Below are 24,801 nucleotides of genomic sequence, written 5' to 3' on the forward strand. Positions count from 1 at the left end.
TGCAGTATCAGGCATTCTCCATTGGTTGCTTGCTTCCACATTCCATTTATCTTCTTGTTTCATAGAAATTATGAATTTTAGTCCAATAAAAATAGGGCTTTTTCTTTTGGTGATTCATTATTGGAAACCATTTTCCACTGACTTTAAGGGCTTTGGGGAGGAAAACATGTTTATCCTTGACAGATCTTGGTATTTTTCCATGTCTCACAGGAACCTTTCCAAGTCTTTTTTTCTATAAAAACAAAATAAATTATAAGAATGGGGTCTTTCTAAACTAAAGTTGATTAACTGTACAGACTTTCTAGAGTACTTTCTGAGAAATGCTGTACAGCATTTCCAGTCATGAAACTTGTGTGAAAGGATAGTAACAGAAGGCAGCGTCTTCATTCCATTTCATCCAAAGATGCTTTTATGAAATACAGTTTTTGCAAGCAGTTTATATTTGGAGTTATGTTTTGTTAGCAAAGTAGGTTATATTTCTATGGATGGGAATTATTTTTCCTAATCCTAATGTCAATACCCTATGAGTAGAAACTAGGTACAAAATGTAAGATAGATATTATGCTATAATTAGCAACTTCCCAATCCTCATCTTTTAATCCTCTTTTAATTTTTCATTTGATACTTATCACTTGACATGGTGATATACCTACTAATAACATTATATATCTTTTTATTTAATAAATATATATTGTGTTGAAGAAAATGTCACATTTTTTAGATGTTAGTCTATTAAAGTATTATAAATCAAGTCTACCTTATTAGTCAAATATTCAGTCCAATATTGCTCTGGGGTGGGAATTGGTCTCTTTAAATTGACTTTGTGCATTTTTAAGTAGACTATAGTAAGGTATATTCTTACATTAGATACACACTTAATGTCTAGATGCTAGATATTATCCAGGATACAAATTGAGTTGGGTCTTAAAGGATGAATAGGGCTTTTGATCAATAATAAAAATAATGATAATGATAATTATAATAATAGCTAGGGCCTAGCATTAAAGGAACACTTTATTTTTCATGGCTAGGCACTCCGATAAGTTGTATCTCATGTAATACAACAATTCGAAAGGTAGGCTCAGAATAATAAGGAGGTGCTGAAGTTTAACTGGCTTCTGATTCTGCCTTTATCACTTACTGGCCATGTAATCCATCTAACCTTTCAGTATCCCCAATTTTGAAGAAATTAATGGTAACTACCTCTAGGGGTGGTATGAAAAATACGTGAGATAATACAGTCTGATACTCTGTGTTTAAACATGATAAGTGCTCAATAGATGTTAGCTGCTATCCTTCTCCTTATTGTATAGATAGACAGAATGGTTGAGGCTCAGAGAAGCTACATAACTTCCCTACGTTTAGAAAGTGGTTGAGTCAGGATTTGAACTCACGCAGTCTGGCTCCAGAGTTTAGGTTTCCAACTACTATGGATTCTAGGAAAGGAATATATACAGAATGTTACTTGGATACATTTATGTATTGTAATATGATTGCCATTGTAGTGATATTTATCACATTATGTAATTATAGTGTTCTTTTGCATTTAAATGAAAAAACATTCCAGCATTTCCCTTTGATTTAAGCTATCTTCTAAGCCAGTATTGCATTTTCAGTGAATAAATATGAGCTAGAAGTTCAAATGGAAGACTCTTTGAAGAATAGGGAGTTTATAGACGAGGTCTCACCGGAAACATGTATGTGAGCGTCCCTCCAGCTCCCACCCCACCACAACACAGGGCCCAAGCACTGTAGTTCTATAAACTATGCCTTCTCACTGCTCTGGATTGATTTGACTCAAGGATTCTGACTCCAGCTAGTAAAGTTCACCAGGACTATAAACAGGTGTGTAATAATTGCCAAGGGGACTAGACATTGCAAATCCACTAGCCAGCATATATTCTCCCTGTTGAGGGAATAATGTGGGATATCAAATCATAGTCAGATTACTTGGGGAAAATGAAACCAGAATGAGTTTAGAAAGGCACACGATTCAAGCAGGGCCAACTTTATGGGTATGTGACCTGTGTAGTTGCTCAGGGCCCCATGCTTATTGCCATCTTGTAATTCTTTAAATTTTTTGAACAAGGGCTCCACACTTTCATTTTGCACTTGGCCGCAGAAGTTATGTACTTGGTCCCAGATTCATGAGTTTAATGATACCACACTGTAATCCCCATGTCTCACCCATTTCACAATAAAGGTATCCCTACGAATGGGACTGTAAGTTTTTTTCCTTAATCCAGTGGATCCCTTCAACTGGATAATACTTAAAATGATGCTGCCGGTACATTCGCCTCTGACACCATTTTCCTGACCTCTATTACTATCATATTGACATACCACTTCTTTAGCTTATTTATATAGTGAATTAAAGTTGTCCTGGGTATATATCTTTGATTTTGTGTATTTATAAACAGACCTTTACATATTTATTTAATAGATTATCTCTGAGAGAATTTTTGTTTCCTGACTCTTTAAGAAGTGCCCCATATGTTACTTCCATGTTGTAGATGAAATAAATGTCATTAAGCTTGAAATTTACTTGAAGATGGGATTAACTGGCAGAGCAGATTGGATGATAGAATATAACAGAGAGTATGTTGGTAAGATAGAGAAATGTGGCTAGCAACCCAGTAGTCACTAGGGCAATGTCAGCTGACCTGTGACAATTATGCTTTTAAATGAACAATGAAAAGAAGAGTTGGGTGAGAGTTAAAGACATACATACATTTTTTTTTTTTTTTTTTTTTTTACACATTACTGTAAATAGGTCCTTTCTAGAGTTTTTAATCCTTGGCAAAACGAGGGACAGGGAGGCAGTTTACAGGAAAGCAACAAACATGATTGATGGCTGGATAGTAGGTGATATAGAAGAAATGTTAAAAGATACAATAAAAATTTCTCTTGTTTGGGGGACAAAAAAATAAGGGAATCTTAGAGTCTTAAAGTACATAAAAATTTTTTAAACAAATTTTGTTAATATATATTTTTTACATTTTAATACTGGATTAAATGTGTGGAATTTCAACATAAAGAATTTGCAGAAAATAACGACAGACATTTGGATTATAAAATCATTGAAATATTAAAAATTTTTTTTGTGATTTCTTTATTGTAATAGCTTTTGTCCATCTGTATTTGTTTAGAATATGAATGATGATTTAAAAACCAGTCCCATCAATCAAAACATTTCCCACCTGCTCTCTCTTAAGGGACTATCAAAGTAGTAAATTAAATGAAACCAACATTGTTTTACTACTTGTCCATCATAAAGTATTACTGGTTCCAGGTGAGTACCTCTTTACAAGGGACCTTTGAATATTTAAAAGAGGGTTTTAAGTGAATAGAATACCATGCAATGAAAAAAATTACATCATAAACAAAATTGAAAGGTAAATTGGCAAAAAATAAATTTGCAAAGATAAAAAGGACAAAATATACTTGAATAGCTTATTCACGTTGATGAGAAACAGTAGAAGCAAAATGAAAAGAAAGGCAAAGGGTATGAACAGACAATCCATTATTGAAGAAACAAAAATAGCTTATAAAATTATTTTCAATAACACTAATAATCAAAAAATTGACTTTAAACAGGAGGATGTAATTTTGTCTGCAACATCATCAATGACTGAGAAAATGATGGTACTGTACAAAGATAATTTATATTTTCATGCATCCAGAATGGCAGAATAAGCTAAATTATGATATGGCTAATTGTGTTATGAAATATTATTCAGTCATGAATTTTCTTCATTTTTTTGCAAACTAAAATTAGAGAAAATTGCTCACGAGAAAAACCTAAGTGAAAATATCAGAAAACGAAATTGTGTGCTATGTAATATGGCTCATGTAGTGTTAAGGTATATATATATATATACACTTAAAAAAGAAGACTGGAGGAAAAGCACCAACACTGTAACAGTAGTTTTCTGCGATTTGAGCTGATCCTTGTGTGTCTTCTTTTCTGTGTTTTCAGAAGTCTTGTAACAGCATCCTTTGAAGTTTTGTTCATATTCCCTCCCTTCGCCACCCCCAAGATACAAGCACACACCACATACACAGTTGGCTGGAGGGAACTGGTGGAGTTTGTGATCCCCACACCTTCTTGCTCCATACTTTTCTTTTTTCCTGGAAAACATGAAAAACTAAAGCAGCAAAGTGTAAAAGAGTCCTTTGGGTTTGGGAATATCGGACCGAAGACTGGCTTTCGAAATGCAATTATTGCGGTTGGTTATAGCAACGTGGATTTTTGGGACCAGTCCTCATTTCAAAGCTCGCATCCCATTTTTGCCGTAAGCAGGCTCAATATGTTTTAATTTTTGATTTAGCAATTGTACTTTTTATGTCTACGGAATATGTTTTAGATGTTTTAGAAAGACCTTTTGCACTAAAGTTAAAAATTTACAACTGACTCGCAAAGATCATCTTTCTACAATGAAAGACAAGACCTAGGATGCAGCTGCTCCCCAGAGTCACGTCCTGTGACTGTGAGCAAGGAGCAAGGACCCCAGGCTTCGTCTTCAGGCCCCAATTAGTGAGGCATCATTCTATGTGAGTATAATATACCCACGATCATAATTACAAATCCTGACATTTAGAGGCTCCCAAAGTCAACACCCGTCCCAGCAGGGTTGGCCACATTATCAGGAGTTAAGGAGATGTAGAGCAATTAGAAGCCAAAGGAAAAGGTTAGCTCTACCACTCAGACGGAAGGCGTTCAGGAGCTAAACCCACCTGCTATTGCAGTGCTAATCTTTTTTAAATATCGGCTTTGAAGCCTTGTCATCCTTGACAAGGAGGATCTGAGTCTAAATGGAACGTTTAAGGGGAGTGCTTCCTCATCCCTCAATCAGGCTGCATGCTGACCTTTCTGTCGTCTCCACCAGTTGCTCGTCTTATCTTGAAATCCCAGAGAAGGTAGAACATCATTGGACCTGTCATGAGGTCAATCAGCCGGTGCTCAGACCAATTTGCTAAATGTGTCCGTGCTAAAGAGTCTGTTCCTTCCCCAGCCTGATGAAATGTAGCACCAATTAATCACTGACTAATTTTCAGGGAGTTGTGACCTTGCTCATAATTGTAGTACATTCATTTACCTGGCTTTCGGGGTTCTCAGACCAGGAATATGAGGCCACCTCAGGGACATGTGAAGCTGCTGAAACTTGTGTTTGAGGCTACCAGGGTGACAGGCTAGGGGATACCTGCCTCAGGCCAGCACTAACTTAGTTTATTTAGAATGTTCTGTATGGCTTGCAACCCCTAAAGATGTTGCATATAGCTCAAGTGCATGCAAAAGACATTCTTTGTTTGAAAATTTTAGTGATATAGTAAGGTCTCATTGTTTTTTCTATCAACCTATCAATTCTTTATTTGTCTTTAGAAGTTGGTGGCTTTGTCATTATTCTCCATGAAGATTTATTCTCTGAGAGCTGTTGCGTTATCTTAAAAGCAGAAAGGTTTCTTTTTTTTTTTCTTTTATGAAATAGACTGCTCTATTTGTAGCCAAGTCTCATAAATTAAAATACTTGTCAAAATAAATGAATAGTATGTTTGTTATATTCATGACTCAAAATCACATTTGATTGCTTACTCATTAATCCACAAAATTAAGCAATACACCCTGGATGGCAGTCATTAGCGCAAAATAAGCAGGGTTCTTCTAACAGTCAAATGTAACGGAGAACACTGTACAGTTGTGTTTGTTTCAAAACTAGGTATGTTAATGTGCAAATTTGTTTTAAAATTTTAAAAGGTTTCCTCTGGAAGAAAATCAAATACGTAAATGTAGTCCACCAGGAAACAGGATTGGAATTATAATGTACTAAGTGGATTTTAGGTGAACAAATTGTAAGATGCAGTTCTGGATTGAACCTCAAGGATGGGCAGAAGCTATTTTGTCCTGTACAGGAGCATGCCTGGTAATGAAGGTTACCTTTATTCCTATGTGCATGGAAAATTAGGACACAGGTGGTATCCACATAAAAGTGTAGACATCCATATAAAAGAGGCTTTGCTCTTCCTCTCGGATATAGCAGAGAACTCCAATCACTCATTTACCTGACCCCCTTCTACCTGCCAAGTACCATACTAGGAGCTTGGAATATCAAGTCAATTGTACTTTAGTTCTCCCATCTTTAGAATGGGAATAATGGTGCTTTTCTCATAGGGTTTCTTGTGACTCTTAAATCATATATGTAAGCACTTTGAACAGTGCTGAGTGCATAATCAGGGCTCTAAAATATTTGTTAAATATATTTTTAAATTATGTGACCCATGGTTTCAAGTAGCTTACAGTTTACTTTTAGACAGAGGCAAATAAATCAGTGATCTTTGTGCTGTGTGACCAGTGATGACAGAGACCTGGACAGGTTATTGTGGAAACACCACGGAGTATGGTGGAGAGCCTCATCTGGGAGGCTGGAACTTCATTTTGAAAGCCATAATAGATAATGAAGAGTTTTAAGCTAGAGCAAGACCATGCCAAATCTGTGTGATGGAAGACCACTCTAGCAGTAGTGTTATGGGTAAATGGCAGAACCCAGAAGTGGATTGGGGCTCTGGCAGTAGATATGTGAGGACCTGGCCAGAGGTAGTGTGGCATTTCGTTGTAATGGGATAATTCCTGCAGGGAGAAATCACTCTTATATTACAGCAAGTTACTGCCTTCAAGGATCTATTGACATACCTCTGATGGCTGTGGTAGCACTGGGCCTCGGCTAAGAGATTGCCAAACTGTATTTCTGAGACAGTTATTATAGCTTTGGTTTGGTCAGAGAATAGAATTTGTAGGGGAAATGAAACTAAGCCAGTGAAATAATATTCAGGGTCAGTGTTACATCATTGTAAATGTATATATGCTTTATAATTTACAAAATTATTTTCCCATATGCTATTTTATGTTTTCTGGTGTCAGATGTACTTGTTTCAAATTGAATAGCCTTTCAAAAATGCAGATTAGGTGTGCATGATTTAGATAAGAATAACTTGAAGAAAAAGTCATTTGTGTGTGTATGTGTCCATGTATTGTAAAACAATCTAACTTGTATCTTCATTTCTAATACTGTACACTCTCCCAAGACTTTCAGAGCCCTTGGGATTGGATAAAATCAAGGAACCATCTACTGATATACTGGGTAAATGGCAAGCAAAGCCACCCAGTGGATTGACCTCATCCCTGCAAATTTCCCAGGCAGTTTAACCCAAGTATCTTCTGCTTTCCTGTGGGTATATTATTTTTAATATGTGTAATTCAGAGACAGTGGAAATATTACTGACGAGTATACTGAATTTTTTGTATTTCTGACATTTGTGTTATCCTGATGATTCTTAAAACTTTCTCCCGGTTTCTGTACCTGTTTACTTTTCCTATAGCTGCCCCCAGGTGCCCTAGGATTAGGGTTTGGTGGCTGCCAGCGGACCTTCATTGAGACCCTTTGCCCAACCGCTGCTGTGGAAGGTGAAGGGCACAGAGGAGAGGGCTCCTCAGGCTTCCTCTGTGTGTATTAGATAATGAGTTGTGAATGTTGTGTCATGAATGGTGAGCTATTATTACTAAGGAAAGTAAAGAATGCAGCAAAACAAACTCGAGATTCTCTTAAGTTTGTCAAGTGGTAACACATCATCTTTGAAATTTTAATTCAAGGTAGTCAAAAGAAAAATATGATTCAGTATAACTTACTACATAATTAGAGGAAGCAAATGTATTTTTGCCTGAAATATGGGTGTTTTTTTAATAGGCATATTTTTTTGTTATTATGGGACAATTTAGGCATCTGCCTCTTTAAAAAGTGATAAGGATAAAAGGGGTTCTTAGTACAATTGAATAAATCATGTTATTTTCTTTAGAATGCAGCTTAAAGCTGTAAAGTTTGTAAAGGTCCCTGTTACCGATTTTCAGTTTGGAGAGGAAATGAAAATTGGTTTTATCTCATTTAGTGAATGTCGATTGAAGTTTCTGAGAATCAGAGCTGTTACATACTTGTTCTGAGGCTGCTAGATGGTAGCATCTGATGAAGATGCTAATGTGAGCCTGCTAATTTTTAAAATCCAGATTAAATGTTTTTAGCTGGCTGTCAAAATCCTTTGAAGGAAAAGGGTCCATTTTCAAACCTTTGTTTAAAGCGGCATAAAACTAGCTCAATAGCCAATTGTTATTTAGTTACAAACAGATGCATACATTTAAATGAAATTCTGCAGTGTTTCACTCTCTTCCCAAAGGTGATAATGTGCTTTCTCTACTTGTGAAATTGTTGTAATTTCACAGTCTTACTTAGATTTAATTGTGTTTATGAAGATTTGAGATGAATGATTCCAATTTCATTTTGTATGATACTGTTTTTTTTCTTTGTCTTTTAATTCTACTTGATAGTTGTTGCTAACATGGAATATGTATGAAACAGTAAAAAAATAAATATGGCAAATAAGCCTTTCTTAGTAGTAAGTTAGTTCACTTGACATGTAATAAAAATGGAGCCACATATTTCTCAGTGTAATTGCTAATCCCAAAAAGATACTTTTACAAATACAGTTTATTATGTTCTGTGAGCATTTGGATCATTCTTTTTTATTCTCTATGTAGACTAAAGATAATAGCATCAGATTATAAAAACTCAGGCTGTAAAAGTGACAGAATGCTACAGGCTGACGACGGAGCAAACCACATCTTGAATATTGAGGGACTCTACAATAAATGTACTTGGTGGCACTTATTATTAAAATATTTACTTGTCAGTATAGAAGGTAAAAGCATTGCTATATTGCTTCGAGTTATGGTAAAAATAGAACAGACAGCACAAACCACGTATTGCTAGGTGGAAGAACGGCACTGCATGTCTGGAGGTTGTGTGTTCTTGTGTGATGAAGAGCAAGGAAAAGAGAAAAACAAAAATTACCTATTTGATGTGTTTGATCTTGGTACTTTCTCTGTTCCTCTGTCAATCCTGTGATGAAGAGATTAAAGAGAAGCAACAAAGTAAAAACAGAATAGGGATAAACAAGTCAAGTGGGACTCAGTCCGGGAGCCAGGGAGTGCTAGCTATGGGAGGAAAAGGAATTAACGTTTACCCTTCCGTTGTGTACCAGGCTCTGTGCTAAGCATTTAGGCATGTTAGGAATATTATCAACGACATTAATATTCTGCCTCCACCCCACTCACCCCCAGCACACACCCATGCACACACACACCTTTGCCTTGTTTGAGTATAAAAAATAGGTCTGAGTCCTTGAAGAGATATTGATGATGTGAAATTGTGAAGCGCACGTGGCTCTTTTGATCAAGTCTGTTATTCCGGGTTATGGATTTTGTAAATTATCCAAAGCTCTTTTATTTCTTTTTGATCATTGAGGTGGTGGTCGTTGACTTGTACATTATTTTGACCTTTACAAGGTAAATACGAAAAAAAAGATTTAACTATTCTTTAAAATAAAGCTTTTGCATAATATATTTTCTAGGTAAATTCTAAATAATTTCAGATGTTCCTTCCTAATACCCCCTGGGGAAGGAGTAGTCAGGGGGCACTTGTAGTGACCAAACTAACGCCGGATCTTTGAATTGGAAACACCATCAGCATCAACAATCGAGATATAGTTATTGAAGATAATTTGTACACACCACATTAATGTACCTGTTTTCTTGTGTTTTCCTCAGTTCTTTTTAGGAAGTAGGTATTTTCCTGAGAAATACACTCCACCTTGACCTCTCAAATAGAGGTACAAAACACATGAGGTCATTGCCTTAATTTTACTGACAGTTAAAGAGAAAATCTTTTCATGTTAAATCAAGCATGGGAAGCTGGTAAAATGTAAAATTGACATGAATTTGTAAAATAAAAGCTGAACGCTTCAATTTTGAGTTTATGGCATGTCAGTTCAAGCTGTGCTTCCACTGGGGACACATCCAGAAGCTTCACACCAGGTACATCAAAGTGGCCGATTGGAAGAAAGCAAGCAAGGGGGTGTCTGGGACCAAACTGCTAACCCTTCCTATCTCTCCATCCACCATCCACCCTAGTTCAACTCTTCCACTCCTTCAGAAACCAAATCAGCAGATTGTCCCTTTCAAAAATGAGCCTGAAAATAAAAAGAAAACACATAATCTCCATTTCAAGAGCAGAAGCCATTTCTGCTCCCCCCTCCCCCGCCCCCGGTGTTGAATAGAAAGTGAGGAACTTCTCCCCCCATAATAACAAAACGGAAGCAACAATAATAATGATGATGATGTATTGAGTGTCTTATAGGTTTATATTGGTCATTTATACTCATTCATTTAAAAAATTAGTTTTACTGTTTTAAAAACACATGAAAAATCTAGCTATCTTTCATTGCTATATTAGGTTTCATATCCTTTTTTGCCTCTTTTCACTCGTTTTATTTCAACAAATATATGTTGGGTGCCTACCATGTCTAATTCACTGTTCTAGGGATACAGCAAACAACGAAATTGACAAAAATCATTGTCTTCTTGGAGCTTATACTCTAGTATACTTTCCTAGGGAGTTTTACAGGGAGAACAGGCAAATAAATAAGACAAATAAGAAAAAAACATAGCATTGAGTGGTGACAAATACTATAAAGAACAATGAAGGGAGTATGACAAGTGGGGGCAGGGGGAGAGGCGGCATTTCAATTGAGATAGTGCGGCCAGTGAAAGCCTGGCACTTGATAAAAATGTGAGGGATCGAGGAACAAGCCATGCAGGTATCTGGTGGAAGACTGCGTCAGGCAGAGAGAACAGCAAATGTAAAGACAGAGAGGGACAAAGAAGATAGCATAGCTGGATAGAATCCTGAGAACAAGGGAGAGAATCATCAGGACATGAGGTCGGAACCTTCACTGGGAGCCCATTACCATACAGGGCATTGCAAGGACTTGGGCTTTATTCTCAGTGAGGTGGAAAGGTATTACAGGATTCTGATCAGAGGAGAGAGGCGATCCGCCTTAGGTTTCAGCAGGATCACACTGGCTGCTGTGTTGAAAGTGGATTGAAAGGGAGCATGGGTGGAAACAAGGAACCCAGTCACAAAGCCCTTGCAGTAACCCATGGGAGAAGCTATAGTAGCTGGGTCCAAAGAGGTGACAGTGGAGGGGGTAAGAAGTGGTCAAGCTCTGGTTTTATTTTGACATTTATTGACCAATTGGATGTGTGTGTGGTGTATGAGAGATGGGGAGAAAGGGAAGGAAAGAGGGATTGAGGATTACTATAAGTCTTTTGGGCTGAGCAACTAGAAGGATGGATTGCCATTAATTAGGGATGTAAAAAGATTATGGAAAGAGCTTTGGAAGATCAGTTTTTCAGTTTCTGACACGTTAGGTTAGGCAATTGACCATATGAGCCTGGATTTCAGGAAGAAGCTCTGGGCTGGAGATTGAAGTGTGGAATTTATTAGCATAATATCTTTGCCATGAGACAAATTCAATCACAACACAAATTTAGAGGTATTCACTTTAACGTTTGTAGAGGTAAGTGAAAGGAAACTTAATGGAGGGACCAGGGATTTGAGAACAAAACTGAGAGAATGTGGTGTTCTGGAAGGTAAGTGAAGAAAACCATTTAAGGAGGAAGCAGTGATCAACTGTGCCCTAAAATCAAGCCAGAGACGCGACTTTGAATTTAGCACTGTGGAGATTGTTTTTGGTCTTGATAAGGGCGGTTTCAGTGGAAGGGAGGGGTGAGAGCCTGGCTAGAGGGGCCTCAGGAAAGAATAGGAGGATGGAGATTGGAAACTGTTCTATGGAGAGCTTTCAAATTTGGCTTTAGATGGAAGGTGGGAAATGGGGTGGTATCAGTAGGGGTGAGTCTTGAGAAGGTTATTTTGTTTTTGGTTTTAGTTTTTTGATGAGCAAGTGAATAGCATATTTGTAAACTGACCTACCTGTGTGTATCTGGGGATTAGATGCCTAAATGCTGATAGAGATCTGTGGGGATGGGAGTTTTGATTGGAAGTAAAGTCTGTTTGAACAGATCATTTTGGATCATGTGGTCTTAGGAAAATGTCACTGCTGTACTGGGTGACATGAAAATACTGGCAACACATAAGGAGAACAGAAGGGGCACCAGAAGATGGATAGGGCAGCAGAAGAGGAAGGCATCCAAATCAAATATTGCCTATTTGCATTTTGCATAAAGTTGAGGTTACTGCAGTCCCTAAGGTGTCAGTGGAAAATCTCCCACATGCCACAGAAGTTTAGTCTATATGGAACCTTAACAGAAAATTTTTTATAAAGATATAAATCTTTTTTTTTTTTTTAGATGTTCAACTCATCGCTGTGGGAAAGGTAATTTTAAATGGGTTTAAAGGTGGAGTAAGGCCATTTTCATACACTGGACACTTTGGAAATCAGTCTGCCTTCTGCTGAGGGTTTAGAACAGTGGTTTATGTTAATTACATATCTCTGTAACACTCTCCACCAGGAACTGTGTCACCAGTAATGTAGGTGCTCTGATGAATCAAGTAATCCAGCTAACAGAGACCTACAACATAGGGTTTAAATTAATTATCAGTGTTGACGCAAGTGTAAGTCTGGATATATTGTAGATGTTGAGATGAAGACTGGATGAAGAGTCTCTTATCAGCCAGCACCTGTGGTACCAGTGGCTTTGTCTGGACGCCACAGATTCAGGAGCTGATTCTCTTCTTTCCAGGAGTAGAGACTTTATTCCATCCATTTATCCAGACATCCAGAGTAGGCTCTGCAGAGATAATTCCTGTCAATCATGAGATTGGGAGACAGACTAAGCAATTAATTAATCAAAGAGGTGATGAGATTTGGGGAGCCTCCAGGTCTCACTGTCATCTTTGAGAAAGTTGTGTATTTGCCTGTATCTCCAAAGAGTAGAATACACATTCTTTAGGGCATAACAGCCTCCTGGACAAACTGTAAACATTCCGTAATATAGCCTCTCTTTTCACAGTGCTCTTTTTGGAAAATGGTTACAGTATGGTCTGAATCCCTGGATTGGACTAGATTCTAGTACAAATTACTGTTTAGTCTGTCACTTTGGGAAACAAACTCTCTGACTACCCTGTGTTCCCATTAGATAAATAGGTATAACATTGTTACTGCATATGCTCTGACCTTGTGTGAATATACTAATAGTATGGAAAACAGTGAAGTATTTTAAGGAGAGAAGGTTACATAAGAGCCATAGATAATGATTTATTTATGAGCTATCAATTTTAAGTTTTTGTATTATACTTCTGAGTGATATTCTTTTTCTCTTTTCGCCATTATTTCAGGCACATAGGATATACTAAGACTTAAAGATGTAGCAAGAGGGAAAACTTACACAAAACTGTTTGTAGTACCAGTATAATAAGCCACTTTGCCTTGTTGATTAGTATATTAAAATAAATGTTACAAGCATGTGTTAGAATTCACCAATATGTAAAACTGAAATTATGTCACAGGAATAGTGATGAAAATAACACTTCTATCACATTTTAAATGTCGATTTTGTTTTCCTTTTCAGGATTTAAAGTGTTAAACTCTTCATTTTGGCCAGATGATTAGAAAGATATAGTTCTCCTGATTATTTTTATACTAGAATAATCTTTCATTATTAATCCATTTAAGTCTTATCTCAAATCGGTTCATCAATGCTACCAATTAAAAATAGAAAATGTATGTGCTCAATTTCAAGAATTAAAAATAATGCCTTGGGAGTAGCATTTCTTTCCGTGGTGAGAGGATTGTTGGATTTTCCAATTAAAGAAGTCTCCATACTGGAAATGAGTAGTCAATTATGAAGGTTATTTTTGAATAGCCAATTTGCATACCCCTAATTGTATTCATTTCTTTTGAAAGACTGAACTTGGAATTTATGATGTTATGATTGGTTAACCCTGCACCCGTGTTATTAATACTACTGCCAACAAGGTTCCCCTATGAATGGGGCTTTGAGTGCCTTTCCTAAATAAATGTTTGAATGATAAGTAGGTTTGTTTTATTTAATGAATGAAAATATCTGAAAATTTACTAGCAGTTTTCTAAATTTGCACACACTGCACTTTATTGGATTGACAGTAACATCCCTGAGCTGCCTACTGCACTCATATTTGGACTTTGCCGCATCAGCTGATGAGAACCATTGGAAGTTCCTATAGTGATGCTGTCTGCTGGCCAAAAACGCAAATTCAGCGGGGCTGCCTCTGCCATTTATACAGCAGTGTTTGCCCAATTACTTGATTATTTTATTATATGTTGCCCCTATTTTAAGAAAAATGACTTGGAGATGGACAGTTAAACGTTTTTATATTAATGACGAGAAGCATAGTTATCATATGAAATAAAATTGAGATGAAGATGGGAATAATTAAAAGTTCTGAGGTTTAGTGTCTTTGCACTTAAACCAATCAACATGGAGTTAGTCATGAAGGAAAATAACGAAATTACAGGCATGAATACAAATGGGATATCTATGTGTACAAGATAAACACAGATTGTGTGTAAATATACACATGTATGTATGTTTCTATTTATTATGATTGTGTCTGAAAGGCAGTTACAGTTAGGGATTTTATCGTCTTTACCTCTCTAAAACTGGAATGTCCTCTTCTACTGTGTAAGTCTATTGTTCAAATCCTGCATATTCAACTTTCATGTTTGGCAGCACTCTTGAATGAAAGAGATACTGAAGTCCTTTTAGGCATATGAGAAAAGGTGGTGAGGGGAGGAGGTGGGCATTTCATTCCTTCCAGAGGGTTAGCCAGAATTGGATCTCTATTTCAGGAATATACAAACAAACCATTAATTATTTCCTGGCCATGGCACTTTTAGGCATAATATTGAATTAAGAGTTGTGATACAGTAACATTAAGGTTTTCAGTTTTAAGATGTCATTTTTTTTAAAACCAAATGGAAGGTCACATTCAGCTAGATACAGGGTCCATGTGATATGCATGTTCTACCAAGTAATTAGTGCTGTTGGATTTGTTTGTAGCTGATTGCTGTGTTTGACGAACAAGAACCACTCCACAAGATTGAGAGCCCCAGTGGAAACCCGGCAGGCCGGCAGAGCCCAGATGCTTTTGAGACGGAAGTGGCTGCCCAGCTGGCTGTGTTTAAACCAGTTGGTGGGGAAATTGAAGTAACCCCTTCTGCTCTGAAATTAGGTAGGTGTATTATTTTCGTGGTATGCTTTTCACCTGGTTGAAATACCTCATCTTGCTGGCTATGAGTTTCTTCTACTTTATGACTTACCCTGTTAGTGTTTGCCTTTAAAAAAAATTAACCTGGTTTGTCTTTCTCTAAATTATTTTTTTTACGTAGATCTTTGCAGCTGCTGGTGCTCAGGCAATAGGTGCAGTTTTTTCTTGAATTGCAGGTGAATCTGAATTGCATATCCTTGAAGTTACTGGGGAGGAGTTGGACTGTAAATGATGCGCTTCATCTGTAGCATATGAGGACTGCTTAAAATTTTTAAGAAGTCCCTGAAAAAAGTCACTTGGAAAAAAAAGCTAAGGGTTATCAAGGAATCCAGGCTAGAAATAAAAGGTCACTTTCTGTTTTAGCCACCTTTTTCTCCTCCACAAACTGTATAACTCAGAGTTTGGGGGAAACGTTTTGAAGTTAGTTTCTAATTCTGTCCTACTGATTTATTCCAACCTGGTGATTTTGCTCAGAATTCTCTTTTGTTATATTTGTTTTGAAGGTGTTGGTAGAAAGAGAAAATAAACATTCTTCTAAAGTTTTAGTGAATTTATGACTCCAAGATAAATAATGTCAGTTATTGGTGATAACTCTTAAAGGTAATTTTAGGTCAGTTTAACAGCATAAAGTTTTGAAAATCCACTAATATTTTGGTACTTAAAATCATTTTTTTATTCTGGTTGAATGTATGCATACATTTTGAGACAGCTCTAAGCGCCGGTTATAGGTTAATTCTCAAGCTAGAACAGAGGTTTTTTTCCACTTTGCAAAGGGAATCTTATTTTTTTTAAGCAAAACATATGCTTAAAATTGTAAAAATTTTACACAGTATGATTTTTGCCATTTGAAACAAAATGCATCTACAGTGCCCCTTTTAAAATAAACCAAGTGGAAATTAATGACCCATCATCTTCATAATTTCTCACTATCTTTTGGAAACCAAGCTAGCAGAGCAGTTCTGCTGGAACTCGGTCGTTGGAGGGCTTTGTGGCAGCTTCTCTTCATCTGGAGCGAAGTTTGTGGCTTCAGCAGCCTCACAGCCCTATCATTCATTTGCATAATGGATGCCTTTTTATCCATTATGCAAATAGTATGGGAGGAAAATCAGGCAATAAGGGAAGACGAAAGGAGAAAATTGCTCTTGCTTGTTTTAATATTCTATTTATAAGCAAGCACTGTGGTTTTCAAAAGGCTGAACCTTCAGAGTACCCCTGTGCCTGGGAATTTGTTTTTTCACCTTTCTCTCATGAGCTTTCTCAGGGAAAAAAGTTTGTTTTTCTTTAGCTTTTTCTGCTTTTGTTGAACCATCTGAGCAATATAATGTTCAGTGTAGGAAGAAAAGTAAGCTGAGGTTCCCCATCTTTGAAGGCGGACTTTCTGCTTCTTCGATACTGATTTTGGATCAGACACAGATAGGAAATAATATTTATTCAGTGGTGACTATATGCCAAGCACAGAACTCAAGGCAGTGCACCACGTATTCTAAATCCTGTACTCCTAACAACTCATTTAAGCCTCGTGATACTTAGTTGGGTTCTATTATCTCCCTAATTTAAGAGATGAGGAAACAGGCATAGAGCAGTTAAATAACTCCTCCAAAGTCACATAGCTGTTAGGTGGTGAACTTAGGATTTGAACCCTTGCTAGCTCCAGTGTCAGGAACAATTTTTCTGTGCTGTCTTTCATATGCTCTTTGTAAAATAATACAGTGATATCATTTTCCTGAGAGTCATTTTGTGAATATATATCAAACCCTGAAAATGCTTAACTCCTTGGCTTCAAATCCCATTTCACCTAGTGTCATAGATGAAATAGTGAGATTGGCCAGCCTTCACTATTTGGTGGTCGGTGTTGCCTTCCAGCCATTCAGTCTGAAACCGTGGCATTATATCCTGTTCCTTCCTTTTCTTGCCATCATCCACAGTTTCTTCAGCCTTCATGTCCATGACCATTGAAGCAGGCCAGAGCTTTCCCATCAATCAGACTACTACAGAGGCCTCAAACTGACCTCTTTCTTTACAGGGCCTGCTTTCCCCCATCTCTGCTTCTGCCAGATCTACCTTTCTAAGTCACAAAGCTGATTATATAACTCCCCTGCTCAACAACTTCCAATGGCTTCCCACCGCGAGGAGAACCATGTCCAAACGCATTAGCAAGCTGATGCAGACGGTTCCTTGGAATTAGATGGAGGTATTTGGGCAGGGAGGAAGGTTGAAGAAATGATCCCTTATCTACTCTCATGGTTCTATCAGACTCAGTACTTTACATTTCTGGAACTTTAAAAGCAAAGAAAAAAAATATTTATTGAGTTTCTCAGATAGAGGAATTAAAGACAGAAACAAAGCCACCAGCTTTGGTATCTGCCCATTCTGTTTTCCTTTCATTGCCCTCAGGGCAGGGTGTGGTCGTGGCTTGGGCACACAGGGATGGAGGGATATGCTTGGCAGCAGATGAAGTATCCATGAATGGCTCTTCTGGGAGGTGACCTGGTTGTGCTGCCAGGCCCACCCTGAGACCTTGTTTAGACGAAGAATGGGAGGGGGTAGTCAGAGGAGGAGTAGCACGTGTGTTCCAGCGATTCTTCATCACAGGGGGCATATAAAATGCCAAGCCCCAAGCCCCAGCCCATCCTCTCTGCTCCCCACTCAGCTCTCAGAGGCCACTGGAACTGGTTCTACTTCTCATGGGACTCATTAGCCCAGGCTGGTACCACACACGCGGGGCTGATTCTCCCTGGTTTTCTCGCTCTTGGGATCCATCGAGGACGACGGGGAATTTCACCATTATCGGTTCGCATGCTTATCTTACTTAAGGAGACACAATTTAACAGATATTGGGAATCAAGATGTTCTTACCATTAGGTCATGTTAATCACCGAAAGTGTAGGTTTTACTGATACTGAAATAAAAATGCACTCAACATTCAGTATAATTTTTGTATCTTTCTCCAGTACAAGTTAGTCATCATCGGTATCCTGTTAAAAACTGACAGCCTTCCCCCCCCGCCCCCACATACATGCAGACAGTGGTTGGGCCCACCTCTTTTTTCTTTATCTTCCAAGGTGAAACACTTATACACAGAATATGCAGAAAGTTCGTATTCAGGGGCTCTTCATGATCTAGCCCCTTCTTGTCTGCCCACTTTTATTACTAGCCTCTCTTCCACAGTCACCTTAACCTGCAGCTACCACAAGCCACTTGGCATTCCCTAAATTTGCTACTTTCTTTCAAACCTTTGTGTCTTTGTAGTTAGTGTTCCCTTCACCTGCCTCACCCCTTTGCCTCTTTTCTACTTGGTGAAATTGTATGCACCTTTTAAACTCAAGCTCAAATATGCCCTTGTTTGTGAAACCTTGTCCAAATCTTCAAGATAGTACGGTAAGTGTACCATAAATGCATTTCTTAATTCTTCAACAACGAAGGGATACAAAGATGAAGAAATTTTCTACTGACCAAAAGGGATTCATAGTTTTGCACCCTGTAAGCTAATGGGGTATATATATTTTTACATTTGTAAGATGAATTTTAAATCAAGTGGGCAAACACATAATTCCAACTTCATTCATCTAAATTATTTCCTACCATTTATTTTCTAATGGATTTTCTAATGTAATGCTAAACGACTAAGCCCTGACTCAGCCCTAACTAGCAAATCATTCTAACTCTTCAAGATTATAATGTTTCTGTAGTTGGCCAGTACATTTTACTGTGTAGACTAGAGATTGCTAACCTAAGAGTCTATTTGAAAGAAGAGACAGGGTAGAACAAACACCAGGTAGAATAGCAAAGAATCATATTCACAGAGCCCATTTAGACTTTAAAATCACCTAGTTCAGGAGTTTTCCAGGTCTTTTTGAGGAGCCCTATGATACTTCCTAACACGTTTTGGGATTTCAACAAATATTTGATTCTAGTTAATTAATAACATTTATTGAACACTTAAATTGTAGATGCTATTTTAATTCATTCACACTCACTCTTTGTACACATAAGATTGGTTATGCTAGCAGGGAAGAAAGGGATGCAGAAGACTGTTGAGTAGGCAATAGAGAATCCTAATACCGTTTAGAAGTCCTACAGCAAAGAAACCTACCTTCACTCAAAAGAATTGTTAGCACCTCTCAGAACAACTTTTGTGAAAAGCTGATCTGTTAATAGACAATTCCATAGAATTTCATAAGAGCAATTTTCTAGACAATTAACATTATTTTACAAGTGACCAAGTAAAAGCTTAGACTCAGTGTGTGCTGTGATGTCAAATAACTAGTTGGTTAAAGGAGTAGAATTGGAACCTGCATTTCTTGGCTTTCAGCTACATGACATCTTTTGGATTAATTGTAGGTTTCAAATAGCTGTACCTTTTAATACTATATGGGATAAAATAACACCTTATATCCTTCTGGAACGGGATAGAGTGTAAATTAATAAATATATACTATGAATGGTTGTAAATAAAAAGCTAATAAGGAAGTACCAGAAAATTAATATGGAGAAAATTTCTTTTAAATCCTTCTGTGTCAGAAATGAATTTGCTCCTATTTCTTCATCCCATGTGTATGCACACACATGCACTTACACACATGTGTGTATGTTTGGGGGAAAATTGCACTGAAACAAACATGCTAATATTTGGGATACCTGGTAATTTTTCTCCCATATTGTGGATACTGTTGTACTTTTTGACATTTCAAGTATCTGCATGTAGAGCCTTCTGTAAATAAGACAAATTAGTGATGACACTTACTTTGATGTTTGGAAGAATGAGAGTCCTTTAGCCTTTCTCCAACTAATCCTTATGCTGCCTTTATGGTCAGTGGTAGCTGACCTTCTGCTGTTCCCCAGAAGACTTCATGAGGCTGTAGTCCAAGGTTGACCCAATCCTTGTCCCTTGAGAACCAATGATATGGAGCCAGTTCCAGACCCTACAATATTTGATCTAGCTGTGTATCCAGACAAGTCATTTAACCTATAGCTATCACATTTTTCCAAACAAAGAATAAATCAGGACACATTTGGCATTCTATAGAAGTGAATATTCAGAACTGAGACCATACAGGTTACTTCCTTATGTGCCACTGCCATATCTCCCTGGGCCATAGTTTTCTCATCTATACTATAGACCTTTCTTGCTCTAATGGGCTATGATTGTCCCAGGAGAATGTCATTAATTCCAAGCTGAATTTGAATCTGACTCCACGCCCCTATCAATTTCCATCCTATGGCCCCAGTTAATTAGTAGTTTTATTTTGAAACTTTTGGTAATTTTTCCTCAGTATTCTTGACTGAAATTTGCTATTTTGGGTTAGGGTTCCACGAGAAAATATGTCTTTAGTTATAATTATTTAAGCAATGCAATTTAAACAGTGTATCAGGATAAAAAGTACTTTAAGCTTCGTTGTTGCCACTCTTGTGATCTATATTACCCAGATATAAAGCAATCTGATTAAAGTTTGGAGTTGAAATGGTATTAGCTTTATACTCCTCTTGTGTGTTAAACTTTGAAGATGAGATACTTTCTGTTTGAAAGTGATTCTTGTTTTTGAGACTTGAAAGCCGAAAGGTGCCTCAGACGCTTTATTGTTTCCATGTGTGTTTGTGCTTCTTCAAAACTGAAAGGAAAATTATGATTGTATGTTTGTTATAATATAATTATTTTCAAAACATTGAGTTCTCTTTATTTTCAGTAGTTCCCAGATCATATGGTATAGCCATAGATTAGTGTTGGAAACTGTGACCATTTTCTATCTGATTTTGGCTAATTTACTGAATAAGGGAAACATGTGGGATCGTTTGTCTGAATTTTTAAAGAAACCAAATCCCTTTATGGCTCTGATCTTTGGGAAAAAAATAAAGCAGGGGGAAGTTTATTCCTTTAATTAGGCTGCAGTGTGTAAGTAGCTGCTGTGCCCATAATGTGAGTTTAAGTATTGGCATCTGATCCTAGACAAACACAGTCACACCACACACATAGCAGAACGAAAGCTCAGGGCTGGGCCAGGCTTCTGGCGGAGCCTTTGAATTCTGACTACAAAGCACCCAAGCCTGTGAGGGTTCCTTGTTACTGGGAGCTCTCTGCTGTGGGCAGTGAAACCCCAAGTTGAAATGACCAGGGAACTGAGGTCATTTGCTTGGATGAATCCATAAGTCATCATTTGGTCATTGAGTTTCATCCTATTTGTTTCCTATTGAGTCTGATTATTCAAAAGTTAACAGCTATGGAATCGTTTTCCTTTCTCTTCTTTTGTCTTCCTTGGGAGCCTGGTATTTTCTCCCATGTAGGCTGAGATGAGTGATGCTGTAATTAGCTATGGTAACCTTGCCAGGCTATCATCGATCAGTCATAACCATGTAGTCTATAAAGTGTGTGCATGCTTTTCTGGTATGATGGTAACTAAATCAGGACTAAAGAGGTCACAGTGTTCTAACCCATTCCTGGCACCATTATTCTTTTGCTATTGTTTTGGCTTTTAGTTTGTTTTCAGAGTAGGTGAAAAGTTGCTGGGGAGGGAGGTGGTACAGGGAAAGTCAGGTTATACATTGAATATTTTTAAAAAATTTTAATACTCTGGAAGAGGGCATGAGGTACTTGGTTAAATGAAAGAATAAAATGAGTATCTAAAGGCAAGCAACTCCTAACAAATATTAAAAGGTAATTACTACACAGGAATAATTTGTGTTTGTGTTAGTAAGTACGAATGTGAATGATAGTTCAAATATGACGCTTTCAATATACCTGGGATTGCATCCTGAGTGATTGCAGATGAATGGTCAGTGTAAACACATTTCATAGACAAGCAATCAGTTCAGATAACATTTTGTAAAAATAGCACGATGAGTTTTGCTTGAAGATATTCTATATTCTTATAAGGGTCTTTTCAGTGAGATTTATTAAATTATCAAATGTTAAGCAAGGAAAAGTAAAAAATTAACATCATCCTAACAGAACTATTTTCATTTTTCGATTTCCTATCCAGTTTATCTTTGCATTTTAACCTTAATTCAATTCTTTTTTACACCTGCTCAGTTTTCCTTTTGTCTCTTTTCTTTAATTTTGTGTACTATGTCTAGTGGCTAAATTCAGTACCTGAATTGATACTAAGTTGGCTGTACTCTAATAAAAAATATTAAAGGGAATTTGCATTTAGCCATTTACCCCAAAAATGTAAGACAGTATATAAAAACCAAGCTTTCCTTCTTGTTCTTTTCCAGCTGTATTTTCTAAGTTGATTATATGACCTCAAAAAACAAACCAAAAAAACCCATTGAGTTCACCATCCCCCCTTTGGCCTCTTGCTGATGCTGGACCCACACTGAGACAGTCTGCAAATCCTCTCATAAACAAACGGAATGAAAGGTCACCTTCCTACTGCTCACTTGATATTAGACCCCTGGGTTTTCAAGCCTCTTTTGCAGATTGCTTTTAATAGTGAAGCTCTGTTTGCGGAGGCCTAGTCCCTAACTAGTGAAAATATTTTCAGCCGTGCTGTCATACTCACCTCCTTGTAGTTCCTGGACCACTGATCATTTTTGGTTTGTCCTTTTTTTTTTTTTTTTTTTAAATTATTATTTATTTATTTGGCTGTGTTGGGTCTTCGTTTCTGTGCGAGGGCTTTCTCTAGTTGCGGCAAGCGGGGGCCTCTCACTATCGTGGCCTCTCTTGTTGCAGAGCACAGGCTCCAGACGCGCAGGCTCAGTAGTTGTGGCTCACGGGCCTAGTTGCTCCGCGGCATGTGGGATCTTCCCAGACCAGGGCTCGAACCCGTGTCCCTTGCATTGGCAGGCAGATTCTCAACCACTGCGCCACCAGGGAAGCCCTAGTTTGTCCTTTTAATAGAAGAAACTGTCATCCTCCTCTCCCCTATCCAACATACACACACATAGTCTTTCCTTACTCCCTTCCCCACCCGTCATTACAGCTCCCATTGGCCTTTCTTGTAACCACTTCCCAGCTCTCTGCTATTCAGGTTCTCTGAGGCAGTCAACAGGGCCAGGCAGAATGCCTCATTCTCTAAATACAGCTGCTGCCTTTTAGAACCTAGTTGGGTTTTTCATGTCTGTTACAGAATACTTTCAAATTATTTATCTGTATTAAAAATTTCTTAATATGATTCAAATTTTTATAAATATAAATCTTTGTAGCCATAAAATAGATTACATTTCTCATAAATTTCTAATCACACCTAGACAAATTATTTATAATAAACATGCTGATTTTCTTTTGCAATTTGAAATTCAAGAATCTTGCTAACAATTCAAAATATGGTAATACCTCTTTTGCACTAACAAGTTAAATGTAAGGTTTAGCCTTTGGGACTTTTTCTTTGTGTGTGTGTGTGTGTGTGTATGTGTGTGTGTATGTGCACACATGGGTTTGTGTTTTGTTTTTTTTTTTTTCTTTCTGCCCAGATGGGCAGGGCAAAAAAAAAAAAATCCACTAATTTAATTATTTACAGAAGATCCATCTTAAGGACAAGTCACTCAGAGTTGGACATGCTTTTATGACTGGCTCAGGATTTTCTCATTTGCTTTATCTGATAAAGCCATATGATGAATTACGACCCAATATACACACATTGGGTTATTTCCTTGCTCTATACCCATTTTGAAATTTTACTAAGATCTTGATTTGGCCCAGTGAAAGTAAAAAATACTGAAACAGCTTGATCTGTTCATTCTCACATCCCAAGGTGATAAGGAAAGGTGACAGCCTTTGCTTAGCAATTGCCTTAAGAAAAGCTCTCTCTCTTGTGTTTACCCTTTTTTTTATGTTTACCAGATAAAATAAGACAGCCTCCCAGATATCAGTGCCACACCCTGTCAATTTATCATTGAAACAATGCATCCATCATATGGTACATACAAAATGATATTCATTTTGTTTGTTCGTAGGCTTAATGAGAAACTCTTGATAGCTATCAGAAAATACAGGCGACCTTTTAAAAATACCAGAAAAGTTCTGATTACTTTTCAGTATAAATATGACTCTTTGTTAAATTCCTGAAACTCCTTTACAGATGGAAGAAATTTGGGGCTTTATATATTTTTTTTCTGTGTGTTAAACTGAAGTACAGGAAATTATGTGGTACATCTTATTTTCTTTTTGTTTATATGGAAGACTTGACTATGATTACTTAATGCATGTGTATGGAATATGCCATGATCAAGGAAAATAAGTGGGAGTAGGGATTTTGCCTTACCACAACCTATTTAAAACCATAACACTTGTATTTGGTGTTTTAAGATACTATTGACTAAAGAAGCCATTGCTTCAATGTCATGTTTCCTGAAACTGCTGATAAGAATGGTGTTTCCATATCCTTTTGCACTCTATGTTCTGAAAAATGGCATGGATAACAGCAAGCTGAATGGCTTTGTGTCATCTGGTTCTGCACAATTGTGATGATCAATTAAACTCGCCTTGTGTTTTTAAAACAAATAGACTTTCTGCCCCAGAGATCTGAAAGCATGAGGCAAAGCTCTTATTTTCGTCACAGTTCAGGAATAATGTCCTTTGACCTCCTGACTTCAGTCTGATGTTACAGTTAACTGCCCTTATGGCAGAGAGTTCAGCATTTGCACAGCTGGCATCTGCTCTCTTTAGATGATCGTGCTTAAGAATATAGCAATGGAAATCAGTCTGTCTGATGCCAGT

The 24,801-nt window shown here is 37.4% G+C and overlaps 1 protein-coding gene across 1 annotated transcript in view; it reads left to right on the top strand.

The window, feature by feature from the left end:
- PARD3B (par-3 family cell polarity regulator beta) overlaps positions 1 to 24,801 on the top strand; it is a 1,042,097-nt gene that overhangs the window by 380,423 nt on the left and 636,873 nt on the right. The window contains 1 exon segment of the mRNA XM_036858752.1: positions 14,942 to 15,113. Within this exon segment, the coding sequence (XP_036714647.1) occupies positions 14,942 to 15,113 (172 nt within the window).

Source organism: Balaenoptera musculus, chromosome 7 (genome assembly GCF_009873245.2).
Source record: "Balaenoptera musculus isolate JJ_BM4_2016_0621 chromosome 7, mBalMus1.pri.v3, whole genome shotgun sequence".
Taxonomy (NCBI): Eukaryota; Metazoa; Chordata; class Mammalia; order Artiodactyla; family Balaenopteridae; genus Balaenoptera; species Balaenoptera musculus.